Raw genomic sequence first — 19,496 nt, forward strand, 5'->3', positions numbered from 1 at the left:
ACGTGTCCCTGGTGGGTCACTTCTCCTGGATCCCGGTCCTGGCTCTGCCTCTTGGCTTTGTGACCAAGGACTTTGCAGTTAAGGCACCAACCTTCAGCCCTGGGAAGCAGCCTGGCTGTGCCTACCTGGGCCTTGGGTAGTCAACCAGTGATGGCCAAGCAAGCAGAAAGTGCTGAGATGTCACCAGAGCGCTTTGCGCATCCTCAGCCCCTGAGCATGTGCGAGAGAGCCCTCTGAAGGGCTGGCGTTGGGTAGGTATGGCTGGCGAAGAGGGACTCAAGGTAACGTCCAATGGATCAAGCCCTGCGCTGGGAATCCAGGAGTCCTAAATCCAGCCTTTCTGCTGGAAAGGACCAGGCAGGACCCAAGAGCGCGTTGAGGGTTCCATAGGGTACGTGTGTGAGCAGCCAGTGCCATTCGGACCATGTCCCCTCTCTGCAGGCACCTCATCCTTGATGCTGGGGGTGGTTTCGTGGGGAAGAGACTTCTCCGAAACACTCTCCCAGCCTGAACCCCCTTCAGCAGGGGACTTCCCAAGCCAGGACATCATTTTGTTGTGACCACCAGTGGTTTTCTCCTCCCTGAACCTGCCCTGCTGCCGGTACGAGCCACGGCACGAGCACTCTGCGGCCGTGTTGGCGGTCGGGCTGGGAGCTCCCTGTAGCCCACATCTGGCCACATCTGGCTGCCCTCCCCACCGGACTGTTCCAGCGAGGCACTGGAGGGTTTCCTACCCCGCCAGCGGAGCCGAAGAATACAGCTTTGTCTGGGTAAGCCCAATTGACCCTGCAAGGCTGCGAATTGGCGGGGGCGGGCGGGGAGGGGGGGACGGTGGTGGTGGTGTAGAAAATCACAATGCGAGCATTTAAGCCAAGCGAAGCGACTGAACACGGCATTTCGGCCGTATAAACAGGATTGTCACGCTGCAAAGAGGAACTGCCGGGATTATGAAGTGACTCTTGTTTTCTTGCTAGAGAGATGCTCTGCGAACAGCCCTGCCCTGTCCCCGCCTGCTTCGGGCGATCCCCTCGGCAAGGGCTGAGGTTTCGTTTCGAGCCGCCGCGTCCTCCTGCCGCCCGCGGCGGGGACACCGTGGGTTTGGACCTGGCTGTGATTGCGTGTGGAATACGTGCCACGTGCGCTAACGGAGGGGGCAGGTCGACTGCCTTTTTAGCTTGAATCCTGTGTGGATTTTATATCACGGAGGGGGGTAAAAGCTGCCGGTGCTGCTGCTTCGAGTGTTGCTGCAGCTTCCTTTGCAGCTGAGCTATTTGGGGATGTCTCCCGTCTTGTTTTGTCCCTAAAAATGGCTAGAATGAGGACTGAGGTGTCTTGTGGAGGGACTTTGCACCCTTGGGTGCACTCACCGGTGTGCTTGGCTCCCCAGTTGGGACCACGCGGGCGGTCACCTCTGCCAGCATCCTCCATCGCCATCGTGGTACGGTCCCTGGGGCCGCGGCTTCTGCCTGGGGATGGGGTGGCAGAGACACAGCTGACACCAAACCTGTCGTGGTTGTCTTCCAGATGATTATTGAACTGTTTTGGGAGGAGGCTGCACCCCAGTGTCTCCCCATAACCTCTCGGGGGGGGGGGGGTCAACCATCCCGTGGCCAGCGCTAGGAGCGTTTTTGTGGCTGCCCAGGGTGGATGTGGGTCTGTAGGACATCTACAGGCAAGTGCAGTGTCTCCTGGCCATTCCTTGGCTTTGCGGTGATTCATCCCGGGATGCTTTCCAAGTTCACTTCCATCGATTTTATCCATCCCATTCATAATGCAAACATCGCCTGACGCTGTTTGCCGTAGTAGAGGGAGAAGGGTTTGTTTATTGGGCTGTCGCCATGACGGATAACACGTTCACACCAATTCCCTGGGCAGCCAGAAAGGTGCCAGAAGGCGGAGAAGCGGGATATCGTACCAAAACCTGGTCCCCATCGCTGTGGTTTGGCACAACCACCAGCCCCGGGTGATGCTCCCTGTGTATTCGGTGAGGGTGTTGGGGCTTGCTGAGGGTATCGCTGCCCTCCTGATCCACCCCAGGGAGGGTGGAAACCCCAAATAAATGAAATAGGAGAGCTCTGGCTGCTCTTCTCCATGCAGGAGATGCCCAGGCATCCCACCCCCCGGCAGGGGAACAGAGGGGAAACATCCACCCCGGCAGCCGAAAGGCACCGGGGAGCCGTCGGGCTGGCAGCGGGGGCGAGGAGGGCGTCACAGCCGAGGCAGCATCCTGGTCCCCGTCACCTCCCAGAGCGCGGGTGCCACTCAGGGACCAGCGGCGGCTGTCACAGCTGCCTGTCACCTCCGGGGAGCCGGGCAGCAGGGCTCTTCTCCCTTGTTGGCTGTCAGAGACGTGCCGGAGGCGGCTGTCACCCTCTGTCCAGGCGGTTTCCCCCCTTCCCTGCTTTTCTCCCGGCACATCTGATCCCGTCAAGCGCTGGCTGTTGACTCAAGGATAAGCTGTGCCGAACGGAGCAGGAGCCCTGACCTTTGCCAGCGCGATGCCGCGGCGAAGGAAAGCGCCAAGATTTTGGGGGTGGGGGGGGGTAGGGGTGTACGGCTGGAGGGCGGCATCCCCCGGCACGGGTGGGGGGGGCATGCGTCGCCCTGAGAGCATCGATGTGGTGATGAGCGGCCTCGGGCACCCGCAAGGTGTTGGGGAGCAGGGTTTGGCCTCTGAGGGTTCCTCCGGGTGATGGGAGGTGGGAAAGGGATGGGTGCTCGGTTGGGGGTGAGGGGGGGGGTCCTCTGGCTGCTCGGTGGGTACCAGCTGCATCCTTCCCAGGGAAACCACACCCGTGCCCATTAAATAATACACTGGGGGGGGTGGGAATCCTAAAACTGCCCTCACACACTTGTACGAGGGGAATTAACGGCTGAGTGCGCTCTGATTTTCAAGCCCTAAAGGAGGTCGCCGGTGATAAATGTATAAGTAATGACTGACACCGGGACAGGGGAGGTCGGGAGACATCAATCGGAGGGGGGCAGCTCGGGGTCGTTAGCTGGGGGGTGGGGGGGGTGACAAGCTGCCAGCAGCGGAGGGATGGGGGGAGGCGGGCGGGCGGCTGTCATGCTTCAAAGCTCCCGAGGGTCAACTTCTCCCGGTGCCGTGGGGGCAATTCTCCATCACGGGCTCCCTACGACAAAGCCTGCCGGCCCCCCCCTCCCACCCCCGGCAGCAGCGAGACACGCTCCCGTAGGCGAAAGGGTTGTTTTTTTGTTTTTCGGGTTTTTTTTTTTAATCTTCTTTTTTTTTTTTTCCTCGCTGTTTCCTCTAATTGTGGCAACCTGGGGTTTTTGATGAGAATATTCATCCCGTGGCGTGGAGGAGGAGGGGGGGCTGCGGCGTCTCCCCCTTCCCTTGGGGGCATCGCCCTGATTTAACGTCGCTTGGGGAGAAGCAGCTTCTCCTCCGGGCGAGCATCAGGTTAAAGATTCCTTCTTAAAGAAGGAAAATCGCCAATTAACTTCAAAGCCCCCCCTCCCCCCCCCCCCACAAACCCCTGGGGCTGCCCCCCGCGGCACTGGGGGGGGTGGGGGCCCTTCCCCTGCCCCTCTTTGCTTGTTTTCCCGCCCGCAAACAGCCGCTCTATTGTTCGGCGCCGCGATCCTTCCATGTCTCGCTCCCTCTAATGAAGGTAATTAGCCGTGAATCACGTAGGTCTCATTTTTGTCAGGAGGTTAAAATCCCCGATACACTTTAATACATTTTTGCAGTGAGCGCATTTAGAAAGTAATTAAAAGGCTCCGCCGCCTTTGCCTAGGGGCCCCCCTCTCCCCCTATCCCCCGTTTGGCAGGTTTTAATTGAGGCCAGCTGAAAAGTTAGTGGAAATAAATTGTGGCTGATAAAGTGGAGGTTGTAATTTAATTCTGGGAGAGGAGCTGCTCTTGCCCGGGTGTTGAGTTCATCAAGGACCGGTGTTGAGAGGACGGCTGGGGGGGTGGGTGGGTGTGGGGGTGTAGGGGAGGGGGGGAACTTATTTGTGTAATGTGATTTACCGATGAGAAAATGACGTTTAGGGAGGAATAGTGCGTGGAGCGGTCCCACTCTTTAGAGCATCGTCTCTCGTGGACATCCCTGGGGCAGCGGGAGGGATGCTGGTCCAGGAGCCCGGGGAGGGAAGGGGGGGGCGGGGGGGGTGGTGTCTAAAGGGCTGGTGAGACGCGTAAGTCAAAACCGCAGGTGTAAAACAGCCAACCCAAGGCTGGGGGGGAGAAATTACCTTAATTGACTTTGTAGCCCTTCGACATCCTAATTGCCGGCTCTGCCCGAGGGGTGATGGGGACCGAGGCGGCGGAGTAAGAGAAGGAGCCGGCGCAGCTGCTGGCGGGAGGTAGCGGAGATGGATGCGTTTTCCGATGCTCCCAAGACTTTTTAACAGCGCCTTGCACGGGAAGCAGCATGTAAATGTAACCTTCAGACAGAGAGCGCAATTAAAACGCCTGCCCGCTATATTAAAATGGGATATTAAAGCAAACAGCGGTTCTCCCCGCTCGGAGGGATAATATCGAGAACGTGTTTAGCGAGGGATTTGCTGCCGTTCTGAGCAAACGGCCGGGCCCGCAGCTGGGCTCCTGCCGGGGCTCGTGCCCGGGAAACCTTTCGAATCCCTGATTGAAAATCCAACTTCCGAATCCCCGGCACCGATCCCCTCCCCGGGGCTGAGCATCCCCTGGGGCAGCCCCTCTCCCATGGCTGGAGGAGGAGGAGGGGGGGGGAGTCTCTGCCCTTGCTGAGGCTGAAGGGGGATGTGGAGTCCAAGCACGGCACCCGTGCTGCTAATTACCTGCCTGCTCCAGCCGGCGCTAATGAACTTATCTCTTTTTCCTTACCCAGCCAAGGTCCCGTTACCCTTCCTCCCTCCTTTTCCCTTCGGAGGAGAGCGCTGAGGCTGCTTTTTACTTGGCTCTTCTATTCGAATATGAGCTCGGTTGCCTTCCAAGCAGCCGACACTTGTTTTTTTGGTCAGCCACGACCGCGAGACGTGATGTCTTATTAATAAATGATGCTGTTGCCGTTCCGGCTTCGTTTTTGCTTTTGTGTTTGGCTCTCCCGACGTGGGTCCGATAGCTGTGTCCCCCAACCCTGCGTGCGGATGGGCGCATCGCCTCCCTCCCCTCCCCTGGCCCAAACTGGGTGCTGGGGGCCGTTATGGGGGGGCAGGAGACCCTGTTTCCCCACAGACCCAAGCACAGAGCCTCTTGCTTTTCAGAAAGGGAGCCCAGTGGCACATCTCTAAGGGGAATTATTAGGCAAAACCCTATTTATTTTTTTTTTCCTCCGCGTCCTTTGCTCCCCTCCCCGAAAGCTTGAACCCCGGCTCCGGCTTTGATTACCGCCTGATGGTTTCCCCTGTCTCTCTTCTCCCCGCAGATACGCTGTCAGTGCCTCGCTGGTCCCCGCAGATCCCCCGTCGAGATCTAGGAAACTCAATAAAACACAGGTACGCAGCGCCGGGAGAATCCTTCCCCCCCACCGATGCCGAAGGATGAGCATCTGCCTTTCCATCTCTGGTCCGGGACTGGGGGCTCGGGGCTGTTCCCCCTGTTTCCCAGGCTGAGCTGTGCTATCCTAGAAGCCCATTTAAATTCCATTTCAGTTCAGATTTGGTTTAGATAAGGCTTGAGTCGCTATCAATAAAAGCCGTGTATGAGCCGTGACCTTGCCAACCTTCAGCAAATTTCTCATCTCCGGATTATTGCCCTTCCATATCTACCTCGGGAAGGCAAAGCGCTAGAAATAGCCTCGGCGCTGCTATTCCATGGAGCAGCCGCTTCTCTGATGGGCTGGAAACTTTGGTCTCCAGGGCAGGGAGGTGTTTCCGGGGGGCTTCTGGCCGCAGTTGGGGGTGGCCAAAGCTGGGGAACCTCAGCGAGCCGGTGGCTAATGCCCATCCTGGCTGGCTTGGACCCTCTTTGGACCAGGTTGTGCCCTTCTGCGTAACTAAAGAGGGGCTCGGATTTTGCACTGGCATCCCTAAAAAGATGCCTCGACACCTGCAGCGCTCTTTGAGGCCAGCAAGGAAAGGATAAATCAGGGCTCGGTAGATAAGTGCGGCTGGGGAGATGTTCCCGCAGGAGCAGGAACGGGGGTGATGCAGCTTCGTCTCTCCCTGTTTCTCTCCGCAGGTTTTCCACCAAGTACTGGATGTCTCAGACCTGCACCGTCTGCGGGAAAGGAATGTTGTTCGGCTTAAAATGCAAAAACTGCAAGTACGGCGCGGTGCCGGAGCCTTTTCTGTGTCGCTCTTTAACGTTGCCAGGGGGATAATTGGGGTTTCGCTGGTGGAGCTGAGCAGGGGCTTGGGCACGGGGAGACAGACCAGCCTCTTGCCAGCTCATCCTTGCAGGAAGCTTTAACGAGACGTGAAATCGGGTGAAGAACGCCCCAAAACCGGGGCTGAGGTTGGGTCTGCGTGCCGGGGATGGGAGCGGGGTGCTGGGGGAGGATGCTGCTCACCAGACCCGGGCTCTGCTCGCTCCAGAGCTCTGACTCAGATCCTGACAGCCTCCCCGCTCCCTGCCGCCCCTGGCCTGGCTTTACATGCTCACGTTATAGGGTTACGTGCGGAATTATCTGCAGGAGATGGGGAGATGGATGAGCTGGACCGGGGGTGAAGAGCGGCTCGGACAAGAGCATGGCTTGCGTGCAGGCACCGGGCATCGGTGGGGTGGGGGTGGGGGGGTGGTTTACCCACAGCCTTGGGCTGTATCCTTTATTTTTCGCTACGGCAAAAGTCTTGTGCTCCTCTTTTTTCCTGGCAATATCATGGCACCGAGGGAGCCGACCCACCCCAAACCGCAGTTAAGCTGCGACGCAAAGGAGAGGGACTGGAAAAAGGGAGCGAGGCAGGGGCTGGGGCCGCTTATGCTGCTTTAAATCCGGCGGAGCCCGGCTCTTCCACAGTATCGTGCAGCCATCGGCGCTTAGTAAAGCTGCTTCTGGAGACAGGATCGCCTTTTCCAGGGCCGAGTGCTGGGAATAGGCCCGTGGTCTGCGGGTAACTGAGTTAGCCGGAGCTACGAAGCGATAACCATCGCCATCGATTAAATGCTGATGAGTTAGCAAATGGGGATTTAAACCTGGGCAAGAAATGCCTGGTTACTCTGCGGCTGGTGGGGGGTTTTCTGGAAGTGACGTTATTGAATATACGGATTTTAAAGCGGCGATTCCTATGGCATTGGGTGCTCAAGCAGCTGGAGGCTTTGCCGCCCGTAGTCCCTGCCTGCCCCGGGGCTGGTCCCCGCGCAGGAGGAGGGATGCTGGGATGCTCCGGCTCTGTGTCCGTCTTGCTGCTTGTAGTCGCTCAGAAAAGACCAAATAAATCCCCCGGTTTTTAGAAGTTCGGGTGAACGAAGTATTTAGATTCGCCGGCTTTGCCACCCGGCTCCGGCGCCGCTTCCCCCAGAAGCAGGAGGTAAAACAAACAAACAGACCCCAAATCTCTCCCCAAGCCTCGTCTGCTGAATTAATCTCTGCCTTTCCCTCTAGGAACGGCTTTGTAATAAAAGCTAACGTGCACGGCTCCTGAATTTTCATTACCCAGCTCATTGACTTGTAGCTGCCTTCTATTTCCCACCCCACCCCCCCCAGTCCTTTACCTTTGTCTTTTTTTTTTTTAAATCTTTTCCTCTTCTTCCCCTTTTCCCCCTGTGGCTCTCCCTGCTCCGTTGGGGCTGTTGCGGCAGAGCGTGAGCCCGGGACTCGTTTCCATCCCTAATTAAGAAGGAAGGGGAAGGTTTCGGGGCCACGGGAGCCTGCTTATGCCTATATGCATGACCCGGGGGTGAAACCCTCCAGAGACTCCTGCCCCGGCTCTGCGAAACCGGGCAAAGCTCTGCAGAATATTCAACGTTAGCCCTAAATGCTCTCATTATTTTTGTTAAATGTCCTGGTAATAAAGCTAGGTAATAAAGCACAACGGCAGAGATTCAGCGGGAGCCAAAGGGGGGCCGGGGCAGCCGCTTCCTTCCCCTTGGCTGCCCCTGAATTTAATGAAGCGGAAAGCGGCGTTAGCGCTGGATGGTCGCTTTCCCTCGAGTGGGGGTCTCTACTCCTTTTATTTCAGCCGAAGTTGTCAGAAATGGCAATTTTGGGGCAGCCTGGAGCTGGCTGGTGGGTGGCTGGTGCCCCGCAGCCGGCAGAGACAGGGTTTGGGGGTTCCTGTATCCCTCCGTCGGGACAGATGGACCCTCCGCGGCTCTCGTTTGCCCACGGCATGCAGCCCCTGCCTCCTCCCAGCCAACAGCCCTGATGCTCCGGGATGTGCATCCCGGGACGTGCATCCCACCTCGCTTCTTAGCCCTGTGCCCACAGCCCGGGCGGGCGGCTTGGGAATCACAAGTCTTCCCGAGAACAAGCTGCAGGGATTCAGGAGGGTTGGACATTGGGACCACCCAGGCACCCAATGTGGTTATACGCAACACCCAGGGGTTGTGTATAACTAAAATATGACTTTAAGTCGCCTTCCTGGGTGGAAAAAGGGTCCCCGGGCTGCAGCGCTGCTCCCTGCTCCGAGCCGCATCCCTCCGGCCGTACTGGGATGCTCCTCATCCCCTTCTCCCTCCCTTCTCACGCCTTTTTCTCTATTCCCTGCCCAGGCTCAAGTGCCACAACAAATGCACCAAAGAGGCCCCTCCGTGTCACCTGCTGATCATCCACCGCGGAGGTAAGGGCCTTTCTTCCCCCTTCTGCCTCCGTGGATGTTGCCGCCAGGTAAAACTTTCAGAAGCCCCCCGGGGCGATTCGGGAGCCCGACCCCTCGCTGACGGCCAGGCCGGCGGGCCAGAGGCTCCCGAACCGCTTTGGGCGCGCTCTGTGAAATTTTTACCCACCGTTTTTTCCGCTTGTAGGGAGACGAGCCGTTCGGGGCGAGGCAGATTTGCATTGCAAACCACTTCCACCCACCCTTCCCCTGCCTCCTTTTCTTTTCAGATTCCCCACCGCACGGGGTAAGTGCAACAGGTTTTAGCCTTTCGCTACCGTCGAGAGCTTAGGGCCGGACGCGTGGGACCCCCAAACCTCCCGCGGCGCTGCTCGGTGCATGGGGGTCCCCGCCCCGGGGACGCGGCCGTGCCCCTGCCCATGCTCCCGCTGCTTTCGGAGCTGCCGTATCCCGCTCTCTTCTGGGAGAGCCCGTCCTCAAATCCGCCGAGGAGGGAGAACTTTGCAGCAGGACGACAGGCGCCGCTTCCCACTTCTTTTCTTCCAGATTTTGGCCGAGTGCTCCCCCGACGGCCAGTGAACCGCCTAAGGGAGACCCTTCCAACGACCGTTGCCTTGAATTTCGAGCTCTTACGGCCGTTATTGCCTATTAAATGCCACCACCAACCTCACGCTCAGCCCTTCAGTCGCGGGGAATCGCGTTGCGGTGGTGGCACCTCGCAAGGCCAGCGGGGCTGCCGCGGCTCACAGCGGGGGGCAATTTTGCAGCCTCCGTGTCCTTGCTTGCCGCAAACGTGGGTGGAAGGGGCAGAAGGCACCCCCACCCCCCCTCAAAATCATGCTCTGAGATGCCGCAAACCCTGACCGAGAGGCAGGGAAAGCAGCGGCCCGCGCTGCCGGGGGGCAGGCGGGCTCCCAGGATTGGGGTCTGCCGTGTTGGAAGAGCCGGAGCCGTGTGTTTTATCACGGGAGTGAGGAGCGGCGTGGCTTGGGGGTGGCCTCAGCATCAGTGAAATACATCCCCCCCCCCGCCAAAAAAAGAGCTTTTAAATACGTTGCCTTGCAGCCAGCCCGTTCCTGAGTCCCCTGGGGGCTGTAGGCTGCCTTTGTCCCCCCCAAAAAAAACCCTCCCCGCCAAGAGCAGGGTGCTCTGAGCGGGCTCCTTCCCCTTGCCCCAAAGATCTGTGGCGAGGAAGAGGAGGGTGCCTCCTCTTGATGCTGGCTGACCCCCCCCGCCCCCAGCTCATGGGGTGGCTGCTGAGCCTCCCCAGATTGCAGCCCCTCGGCGGGGGTGCAGTTGGCATCCTACCGTGGGGGGCTTAAAGCCTTCCCCACATCCCAGGTAGGGGGGTTTGGCTGTAGCCTGGGTGCAGGGGGTAGCCCGAAGGCTGGCTGCCATCCCGGGCCAGGAGCCGAGCGGCTGGAGGTGCCGCAGGGAATTGCTTTGGAGAGCGATCCAAGAGCGGTTTGCAAGCGCAGGGTGACCCCGAGTGCTCCTTCGAAGCTTTGATGTCTCTCCATCTCTCTCCCCCACCTCTCCATTCCCCTTCCCCCCCCCCCCCCCCCCCCCCGCCCTCTCTCCCTTCTTAATCCAGCAAGGTTAGTCCGGACAGAGTCGGTGCCCTGCGATATCAACAACCCCGTGCGCAAACCCCCCAGGTATTCCGACCTGCACGTCAGCCAGACGCTCCCCAAAACCAACAAACTCAACAAGGTGAGCTGCTCTACCGGCCCCCAACGCCTCCTTTGTGCCCACCCCCGCCAAAGGGGACCAGCCCCCCCCCCCCTCCCTTCCCCATCAGCGGCTTTTGACGGTTCTTCCCGTGCAGCTGCTGCTTTTGCAGCCCAGGGGACCGAAGCCGGTGGCGTTTTCAAATGTCACCCAAGTTGGGTGACTAGAGCCACCCCCTCGGCCTCAGCTCTTCCAGCGGGGGCTGCTCCTGGCGGGAGGTGCAGCAGCTTTCCCAGGGCACAGCCTTCCGGAGCGTCAACTCCATTTGCTGGGTGGGAGCCCAGCTCGGAGAGTAATTTCTAAAAGAAGGAATTTAAAAGCAAAAAGGGGCCGTGCCCTGACCTTGTGTTTGGGGCAGGAGGGGACCGGTGGGTTGTCCTCCCCAGGATGGGGCATCTCCCAGCCCCTCAGCCATCTGCCGGGCCCAAGCCTTGCAGGTGGCTCCGTGGGTCTCCAGGCACATCCACAGCTATGGGGCTGATGGGTATGGCAGCGGGCAGGGTAGGAGCTGCCTAGAAACCTGCTCGGGGGCTTAAATTACAAAAGAATAATCCCATGGACCGGCGCTAAACCAAGGAGCGGAGCTCGGTGTAGAGGCCGGATGAGCCCAGCCGCGAACCCCTCGCCCCTTGGGTTTTCCCAGCGTGGGTGGCGGCCGCCGAGGTTATTTCTTTTAAAACTAAAACGGGATCAGCACTTTCCAAAAGAGCCTGTGTCCTACCGGTCCTGCTCCGTTGGGGGCTCTCAGTCTCCACATCTAAGCTGATTTTGGGGTGGTTTGAAGTCTCTGCTACCCGCCGAGAGTTCCGTAAATAACAGATTTATTGTTACAAATCAAACGAGCCCAGAATTTGATTGTGTCCCTGGCAAAGCTGGTCAAGCCAGACCCGACAGCGCGCCTGGCTCGCTTCCTTCTGCCCTGCGTTAAGAGCAATGAAATGGCGGGGGGTTATTTTTGGTGACATTTAGAGCCTGTTGCCTTCGGTGGAAGATTTCTCAGGGGCGGCAGGAGCTAGCACAGGTCTGTGGGGTAGGCAGGGCGAGGAGTTTGCAGGCTGGAAGCGAGGGAAAACCTGGGGTTGGTGGGGAAGAGGTGGTCAAAACCCTGGCAGGACCCCCCCGGCCACCAACAACCCCGGCTCCTCCCGCACCTCAGCATCTTCTGGCTCTCAGCAAAGGCTGGGTACTGGATGATGTTCTCCGGGATGCGGTTAAAACCTAAACCTCTTAGGAGATCCTTAGCGCGATGATCTGCTCTGGTGCTGTCCTTACGGGGAGGTGCAAATGGCTTTTTGAGGCCGGAGAGCTACTGGAGGTATTCGAGAGAGAGAGAGAGAGATGCGTTTTTCTTTTTAGTGCCTGTCCTTCCAGGGATTTTGGTTCATTTTATTAGAGGGCACCGGGGAAATGACTCACCCTTCACACCCAACGCCTTTATCAGTGAGCTATCAGCCCTGTTTCTCCTTCTGCCTCCGCCATGCAGTTCTTTCACCTTTTCTGGCTTTTCTTTAACCAGAGCACGAAAATGCCAGTGTGTATGTGTATATATATGCCAAATATATATATATTTGGCTTTGACTCCCATTCTGGTGAAAGTTTCCTCTATAATATGCTTTATGCAACGGGGGCCCCTTCTAACTTTGACGTCTCTAAAAGCGTTTCTTTAGAGACACCCTCTTCTCTGGCAGTACCGTTGAAATCTTATTATCGTTAATGGGTTTCAGCGTTGGTTTGAAAAATAATGGACCTGGAGTCGTGCGCGTCGGGACGGTCTCTATAAAACGTATGTGGGTTTCTTAGAAAGCCCAGCTCATTTCAAAATTAATCAATTTGGACAAAAGTACCTGCTGGGGGAGGCTCGTGTAGATTTTCTGACCTTTGGAGGGATCTTGCCACGGGTTCACCTGTCCGGAGATGGGAATACTCAGTGCTGCCGAAGGTCAGACCCTGTTAAGTGTCTTCAAGTGGGGCAGCAAAGTCATGAGCAAGGTGGGAAATCCTGGTGTCAATTTTCCTGCTCAGATCTAAGATAGGCAGGCAGGTTCTCCTCCCCGTTTGCTCCCGGTGGTCCTTTCTCACCCATCACAGTGTGCCTTGGAGAGGTGCACCTGAAGCTGCCATCCTTGCCTTGGTTAGGAAGGGTCAACGCAAGGCAAGGGGTGTCTTGGGATGTGTTGGCTGATCCTTTCAAACCTGCCTCAGCTCAGCTCCCCGCTCCAAGACAGGCACTGGATTTTTGGCTTGAAGGAGGTTGGCAGAAGCTGCCAGGACCTTGATGTCTCTGAGGACCGAACCCCAGGGATGTGTCCCTCAGCTCTGGTCTTGGTGGCCACGGCTCTGCAGAGCCAGCAAGGTTTGGGAAGCCCTCAACTGTGGGTGCGTAGCATGGAGGGGCTGGCAAAGGAGCCCCATTTCTGGTGTGAAATGGCCTTGGTGCAAACTGTGAATACTAACGGTTTTGGGAAAGGCCAGGCTGGGGCTCCGGTTGTTTTTGAGGGATTCTGGAAACGGGGGACTGGGGTGACCTGTGTAGCTCTCACTTGTCATTTGGGGTCCTCTACAGTGGAGCACCTTGGGGTGGCACTGGCCGGCACTGCTCTCACCAGCTCCTCTCTTCTTCTTTCCTTCCCCATGTCCCACAGGACCATATCCCAGTGCCCTACCAGCCAGACTCCAGCAGCAACCCCTCCTCCACCACCTCCTCCACACCCTCCTCACCGGCCCCACCGCTGCCGCCCAGCGCAACGCCCCCGTCCCCCCTGCACCCCTCCCCGCAGTGCCCGCGCCAGCAGAAGCAGTTCAACTTGCCAGGTACCGTGAGCTCCTCACCTCCACATCTGCCCGATGAAAGGGGCTCGTGCCCTGCGGTGTCCTCAGGGTAAGGGTCTGCTCCAGCTGCTTGCCTGCCTGGACTTACACTGGGATGGGGAAAAGTTGGAAGCAGAAATGAGCAGCAAAGATGAGTTTAGGATAATTCAGCTTGGGAGGGAGCCTGGGAGTCTCTAGTGAAACCTCCTGCTTGAAGCAGGGTCAGAGCTCAAAGCCTGATCCAGTTTCGTCTTGAAAACCTCCAAGGATGGAGCCAACAGAACCTCAGTGGGCAACCTGCTGCGCTTGAGGCTGCAAAAACCTTTCCAGACATGACTTCTCCATGGCGTGTGCCCATTGCATTGCCTCAACAGCAAACGGGAAACAAGGTCTTACCCCTCTATGGGGGTAACTTGGGTTGACTTCACTGTGTCTTTGGGGTGATGGACCCCCAACAAGCTTGTTGGCAGCGCATGTGGGGTCACAGTTGGGAGTAGCTGATGTTGGGGGTATCTGAGGTAGCTTGTCCCACAGAGTCTTGCCTGGGTACCTGGGATCCATCTGCTCCTGGAGCTCAGGCTTTTCAGGGATGGTGGAAGAGGCAATTTGGTCACGGTGGCTGCAGGACACAGGAGTTGCATTAAATGGCCATAAAAGCTTCTCCTGCACTGAGGATGCGCTGAAGCCTGTCCCAGTGCGGCTGCCTTTGGGATGTCTTTGCTGCTGCTCCAAGGAAGGTCCCTTCCTGGAGGGGAACAGCTCAGCATCGCTCCTGGCAGCGTGGAGGAGGTCAGCTGTCCTCAGCCACCCACCTGCCTCTCCAGCCGCTCCCAAAAAGGGCCTGGCGAGAGGAGAGGAGAGGGAGCCGTGGCACTCGCTCATCTCTGAGATACTGAAGCACTTATGGCCGCCCCAAGGGCTGGTGACCCCTGTTTGGTCTGTGGCCTTGAGCCTCTTTGATGGGACAGCAGCCAGGAGGTTGGGGTCCCTCCTGCATCCCAAAACCCCCAGGGTTCATGAACTGGTCCGGTAGGAAGGAGCGTCAGGAATGCTTCTCCGCGGGAACCAGACGGCACCTTCGTGCTCTGTTGATCTTGCTGCGCCATGGTGGGCCCTCCCTTCCATCTTGACAAGCCTTCAGCGAGGAGGAGGAGGAGGAGGAGGAGGGAGGCGAGGGGGGATTTGACTGGCAGGATCCATCACCGCAATAACAAACATTTCCAAAAGCTGGGAAAAAAACCCCAATCACCAACCAACCAACACAGTCCTTGTGTACCCGGAGAGGCTGCGGCCGTGCACAAGTCTCGCTCGCTGGAGTGTCCGGGGCTCAGGAGGGATGCTGGAGGGGTGTGAGGAAGACAGCGGAGGACCTGCGAGGAAGAATGAGCGCCCCAAGGAGTGACCCATCTGTCAAGGAGTGGCTTGGCTTCCTCTGCTGCTCCCCAGGTTGGGATTTCACCAGCCACAGCCCTCGAGCCTCCAAGTGCTGGGAGGATAGTCCACGGCGTGGGTTTCCGTGCTGGTATAACCGAGTTCATGGTGGTCCAGCCAGAGCCGAAGCATCCTGATGTCTCAGCAGCGCCATAGCCGCGCTCACAGTGATTAACAGCCCCAAACTGCTTGCTGGGCAAGCCCTGGACCGTGCCTGCTGGGGCTGGGGGGAGAGGACAGAAGGTCCAGCGTTTGGTGACCCAGTCATGCATCACTGCTGGAGCAGAGACCTCTCTGCAGGTCTTTTGAGATCTTATTTCTTGTTGCTTAAAGCAGAAACCACAGAAGCAACCCCCACAGTGGGCAGCAGCATCTTCTTATGGGGACCTGGACATGCTGTCACTGCCACCATGGCTGAGCCACCGCAGGGAGCCCCTGGCACACTTGCCTGGCTGGCAGGGATGGAGTGGGGCAGGATCAGACCCGGCAGCTCTGGGAGGTGGTTGGTCTCTGCTTTCATGTCCATGATGAGCAGAGCCCTGTGGCGAACGGGAGCCGGTCTGACACAAAGCAGGACTTACCGTCCTTTTATCTTCCTGCACGGGAAGCTCTCCATGGTTCATCTCATCAAGATGGTCATCTCAGGGATTAGGATTTGAGCTCGGAAATTGCAACACGGTGACCTTTTTCGGCCAGAATTACCTCCGAGTCTCCTTTGATCTTGACTCGGGGGTGCTTAGGTCCCACTGCAGAGCTGAGGTCGGTCTTCAGGGTCTCGAAGCTGGAGAGAAGTTGAGGGATGGTCTTTGGTGTCTTGAAGCTTAAGGAGACGGTGCCTTCTGAACTAGTGCCAACATCTGATGGCCTCAGCAGCTCTGTCTTGCCTCATACCCATGACCTACCTGCCCAAGCGAGTCAAATCAACCCTTGGGCTTTGCCTGCTGACAACGGGGAGCCGATGGAGGGGACCACCACCCAGATCTGGGCAGCGGCTCGTGGGGCTGCCAAGAGCCGTCGGCTCCTTTCAGTGCACCGGGAGGCAGGCAGGGAGCCCAGAAGGACGTATCTCTGAAGCATGGCAAAACAATGCAGTTAGATGGGCTAGATCAGGCAAAAATGGGCAGCAGCTGCAAATCCATGGCTCGGTGTTTCCACAATGCCGAGTGGTTCCCAAAGGCCGGTTGGGAGCCGAGCACTCCAACCCCCTGGGCTTTTGCTGGCAACCAGGTACCGACGGCTTTGCAGATGACATCGAGACTCTCCGAATGGTGTAGAGCAGTAACTAGTGGTGGCAAAGATTAAATTATAATCCAGACAGATCGTTAGAGGGCTAAGGGCTTAATTTTTTGTCCTGGACACCCTATGTGCCATCGTGGGTGGCATCCTCCAGAGAGATGGCGGTAGTTGGGTCATGCGGAGGATGCCCTGGACCTGGGGCTGATGTTTCATGGTGCAGAATTGGGCACAGGTTGGGCTCTTTCCAGCATCTGGCTCTGCGGGTCCATGCTTAACCCCCCCTTTTCTCTTTTCCAGCTTCCCATTACTACAAGTACAAGCAGCAGTTCATTTTCCCAGGTGAGTCTCTCCCGTAACGTGGGGTGCTGAGGGGAGGGGGATGCATGGCTGGCTCTCCGAACCCCTGGATTTGTGCAGGGGGTTTGTGCTGGGGTGGGATTTCTCCCTAAAACCAGTATATTTTCGCCGGACCGTGCGCTACTAAGATGCTGCAGGGCTGGGTGGCCCTAAATTACACCCAGCTGTAGCTAAGGGTGTAACTAAATTGGACCTGGATGTAACTGAATGGGATGGAGGGAGATGTTCGGTGGGATTTTTGTTCTCCTGGGTGCCCCCAGCACTGGAAGGGGCTCCTGGTGCCTCCCAAGCCCGCTCTCACTCCACTCTCTCTTTTCCCCAGATGTGGTACCCGAGACGCCGACCCGAGCCCCGCAGGTGATCCTCCACCCCGTCAACTCTAACCCCATGTGAGTCCTCCACCTCCTCCTCCTCCTCCTCCTCCTCCTCCTTCCCCTCCTCCTCCCAGCTAGCGCCACTTTCCCCTCCCCAGGAAGTGCATCCTCCGCACCCTACCTCCTCCAGGCACCCATGGGTGCTCCCCTGGCTTTGCAGGACTGGTTTGGGGCTCAGGGATGCCTTTTGGGCAGGTTGGGGTGGTTGGTCGGGGTTACACACAAACCCCCCACCCCCACCCCACGGTGTTCCTGCTGCCCTAACCCGGCTCCTGGCTCTGGCTCGTGTCTCGGGGAGGAGAAAGGTTGAAAGGAGAGGGCAGGGGATTGATTTATAACCCACAGCCATGCCCAGCGCTTCGCCATCAGGGAAAAAAAAAAAAGACTTTCAGTCCGAGAAGCCAAAGCCCAGGTGATTAATCTCCTATTAAATTATAAGCGGAGAACCAGGGTCTTTGAGGCAGTTTTAGTAAAGGTGGTCCTTGCAGTCCCCCCCTGCCCCCCTGTAATATTTTCAAGCCCGATAAACTTTGCACTGAAATGAGTTTTGAGCTGCGGCGTCTGATCGGCGTTATTAGGACCAGCTGTCCCCAGCAGGTCGGGTCCGAGCTGCTTTGCCGCACCCGGCGTTCGCCGAGGTCCTCGTGCCCGCGCCGCCCTGGCAGCGACGTTACGTTTCTTGCCGAGCCTTTTTATAAATGCCTTTTTTTTTTTTTTTTGAGGGCTTTTACAAGCCAGGAGTTTAACGGATAGGGTCTGGCTCCAGGCTGCCATGTGGTTTGTGTCCGGCTCACCCACGCTCTCCAAACTCCATCGGCGACTGCCGGGGGGGTCCGGCGGATCTCGCCTCCGGGGGAGGTGATGGGAGAGACAGGGATGGAGCCTCGGTCTCTGCTGGTGGCTGGAAAATTAATGGCAAAGTGGTTAAGTCAAAGCCTTATATATATATTTTTATTTTTTTTTTCCTTCCCTGGCTAAGGCAAGGTATCAGGGGTAGGGGCTGGCGGGCGCCTGCAGGGAAAACAGCTTTCAATATGCAAAAATCTGTGATTCTCCTCTTGCTCGCCCCACTGAAAATAACCCGCGGGAGCCGCTGAGGTTATGCTGGGCTTGACTGGGTTAAAGAGCAGACTCGGCTTCGGATACTCAGGAGACAGGTATCCGTGCCTGGGTTAAAGAGCAGGCAGGAGGAGACTGCTGCTCCTGCAAACCGCCCCCGCATCGTGATGGGCGGCAGAAGTCGTCTGCATCCACCTGGGCTTTCCGTGATGCTTGAAATATCGGGGTCGGCTCCTTTTGCCCATGCAGCTGTGTCTCCCCTGGATTTATAGCTCTTTAGTGGCAATTGAATGGGATGGGGAAGCACAGGACCACCCTGTCCGAGTGGCTCGGGGAGCATTACACCTCTCCTCTGATCCTTGCTGTCCCTGGGAGGGGATGCTCTTATTTATTTTATCGATAAGAATAATTTAGAATCTATTTACTTTATGCTCAAAACCACCCGAGGTGCTCCAGCTGATCTTCCCCACGGAATTTCCCTAATTCTCTGTTAACTGGCGGGTGCAGCGAGACCCTGGTGAGGGACCTGGCGGTGGGGAGGTGCTACGTAAATGGAGAAGAAAAAGAGGAGCCCCTGGCCTGGGGAGCTGGGAAACTAGGCAAATTCGGGTGCTCTTGCTGCAGGGAGGGTCTTTGAAACCTCCACTTCTCAAAAAAAAAAAAAAAAAAAAAGAAAAAAATTGAAAAACATGTTTTCTTCTCTTCTGGCTGCTAATGAGCCGCGCTTGTTGCTTTGGCTGGTGTTAATTGGGAAGATAATTTTGATCTTAGGAACCACCTAAAGATGGCGTGAACGCCTGCCCCAGCGCTGCCTCGAGGGTGTCACTCTTCCCTTGCCCCCGCGTTAGCCGGGGGTGACACCTCCTGGGGCGCACGGCCACGGGGCATCCTCCGCACCCTGCGCTTTGGGCGACGGGATGGAGACCTGGCCGTGTGCTCCCGCATCGCCCAATCCATCCTGGACCTTCACGCAGCCGATGTTAATTAATGCGTTAATCAATATTGCTCATCCTCGCTATACTCCCCCGCCTCCCGGGTGAGCACCCGGAGCCGTCCTCAGGGATGGAGGCAGCCAGGGCATGGGTGGTGGGAAGGGGTGGGTTTTCCCGGATCGGCGGCAAGCCCGGTACTTCTCCTCCCCGATCCCTTTAGTCCTGGTGCGGAGCGATGCTGCGGGACGCAGGACTCGATGCCCGGGCGTGCTCCCCACCTCACCGTGTTTTCACCCGGCGGTAATTCGCTAATTCTTTTAACAGCCTGGAAGGAAACCCATTGCTTCAAATTGAAGTGGAGCCCACCTCGGAGGTGAGATGGCCGGGCTCGCTCCTCTGCTTAACGGGCCTTTATTTTATACGCGTCCTGGGCCACGTTTCACAGGAACCAGCTAAGTTTAGCACCTGTGCAGTGAAATCACCAGTAATTAGCACCTGTGCAGTGAAATCGCCGATAATTGAATTCATGGCCAGGCCTGATCCTGCTCAGGCACCCGTGTCCCCACCCCATGAAGGGGGACCCTGGTGGGCCTCGTGTCTGCCCTCAAGTTTATAACTCCGTGAGCTTTTCTGAGATGCGTTAAAAATGCGGTGGGGAGGAAAGGGTGGAAGGGGAGGATGCGGCTTTTAATGGGCGTCATCAATCCTGAGCTTCAAGAGAGAAGCCGGACCCATCCCACGGGGGTTGGGGGCTGCAGACCGAGGGGTGCTGGGCTGGGAGAAGTTGGTACTAGGTGGAGCACAGCTCGGCAGGGGTGGGATGAAGTGCTGCTTTCAGGGAAATAAATTAAATGCTCCAGCGTGTGTCGCACCCTTATATTTAAGGCCCCATCCCTGGAGGGGT

At 57.5% G+C, this 19,496-nt stretch overlaps 1 protein-coding gene across 3 annotated transcripts in view; it reads left to right on the forward strand.

The window, feature by feature from the left end:
* KSR2 (kinase suppressor of ras 2) overlaps positions 1-19,496 on the forward strand; it is a 92,748-nt gene that overhangs the window by 38,581 nt on the left and 34,671 nt on the right. For 2 of the 3 annotated variants that reach the window (XM_074605915.1, XM_074605916.1), the window contains exons 6-14: positions 5,373-5,442; positions 6,128-6,211; positions 8,600-8,667; positions 8,852-8,950; positions 10,259-10,377; positions 13,038-13,206; positions 16,168-16,209; positions 16,550-16,616; positions 18,917-18,965. In XM_074605915.1, coding sequence (XP_074462016.1) covers positions 5,373-5,442; positions 6,128-6,211; positions 8,600-8,667; positions 8,852-8,950; positions 10,259-10,377; positions 13,038-13,206; positions 16,168-16,209; positions 16,550-16,616; positions 18,917-18,965 — 767 coding nt within the window. The remainder of the gene's footprint in view (positions 1-5,372; positions 5,443-6,127; positions 6,212-8,599; positions 8,668-8,851; positions 8,951-10,258; positions 10,378-13,037; positions 13,207-16,167; positions 16,210-16,549; positions 16,617-18,916; positions 18,966-19,496) is intronic. The other variant, XM_074605917.1, reaches the window with a different exon arrangement.

Source organism: Larus michahellis, chromosome 13 (genome assembly GCF_964199755.1).
Source record: "Larus michahellis chromosome 13, bLarMic1.1, whole genome shotgun sequence".
NCBI classification, from domain to species: domain Eukaryota; kingdom Metazoa; phylum Chordata; class Aves; order Charadriiformes; family Laridae; genus Larus; species Larus michahellis.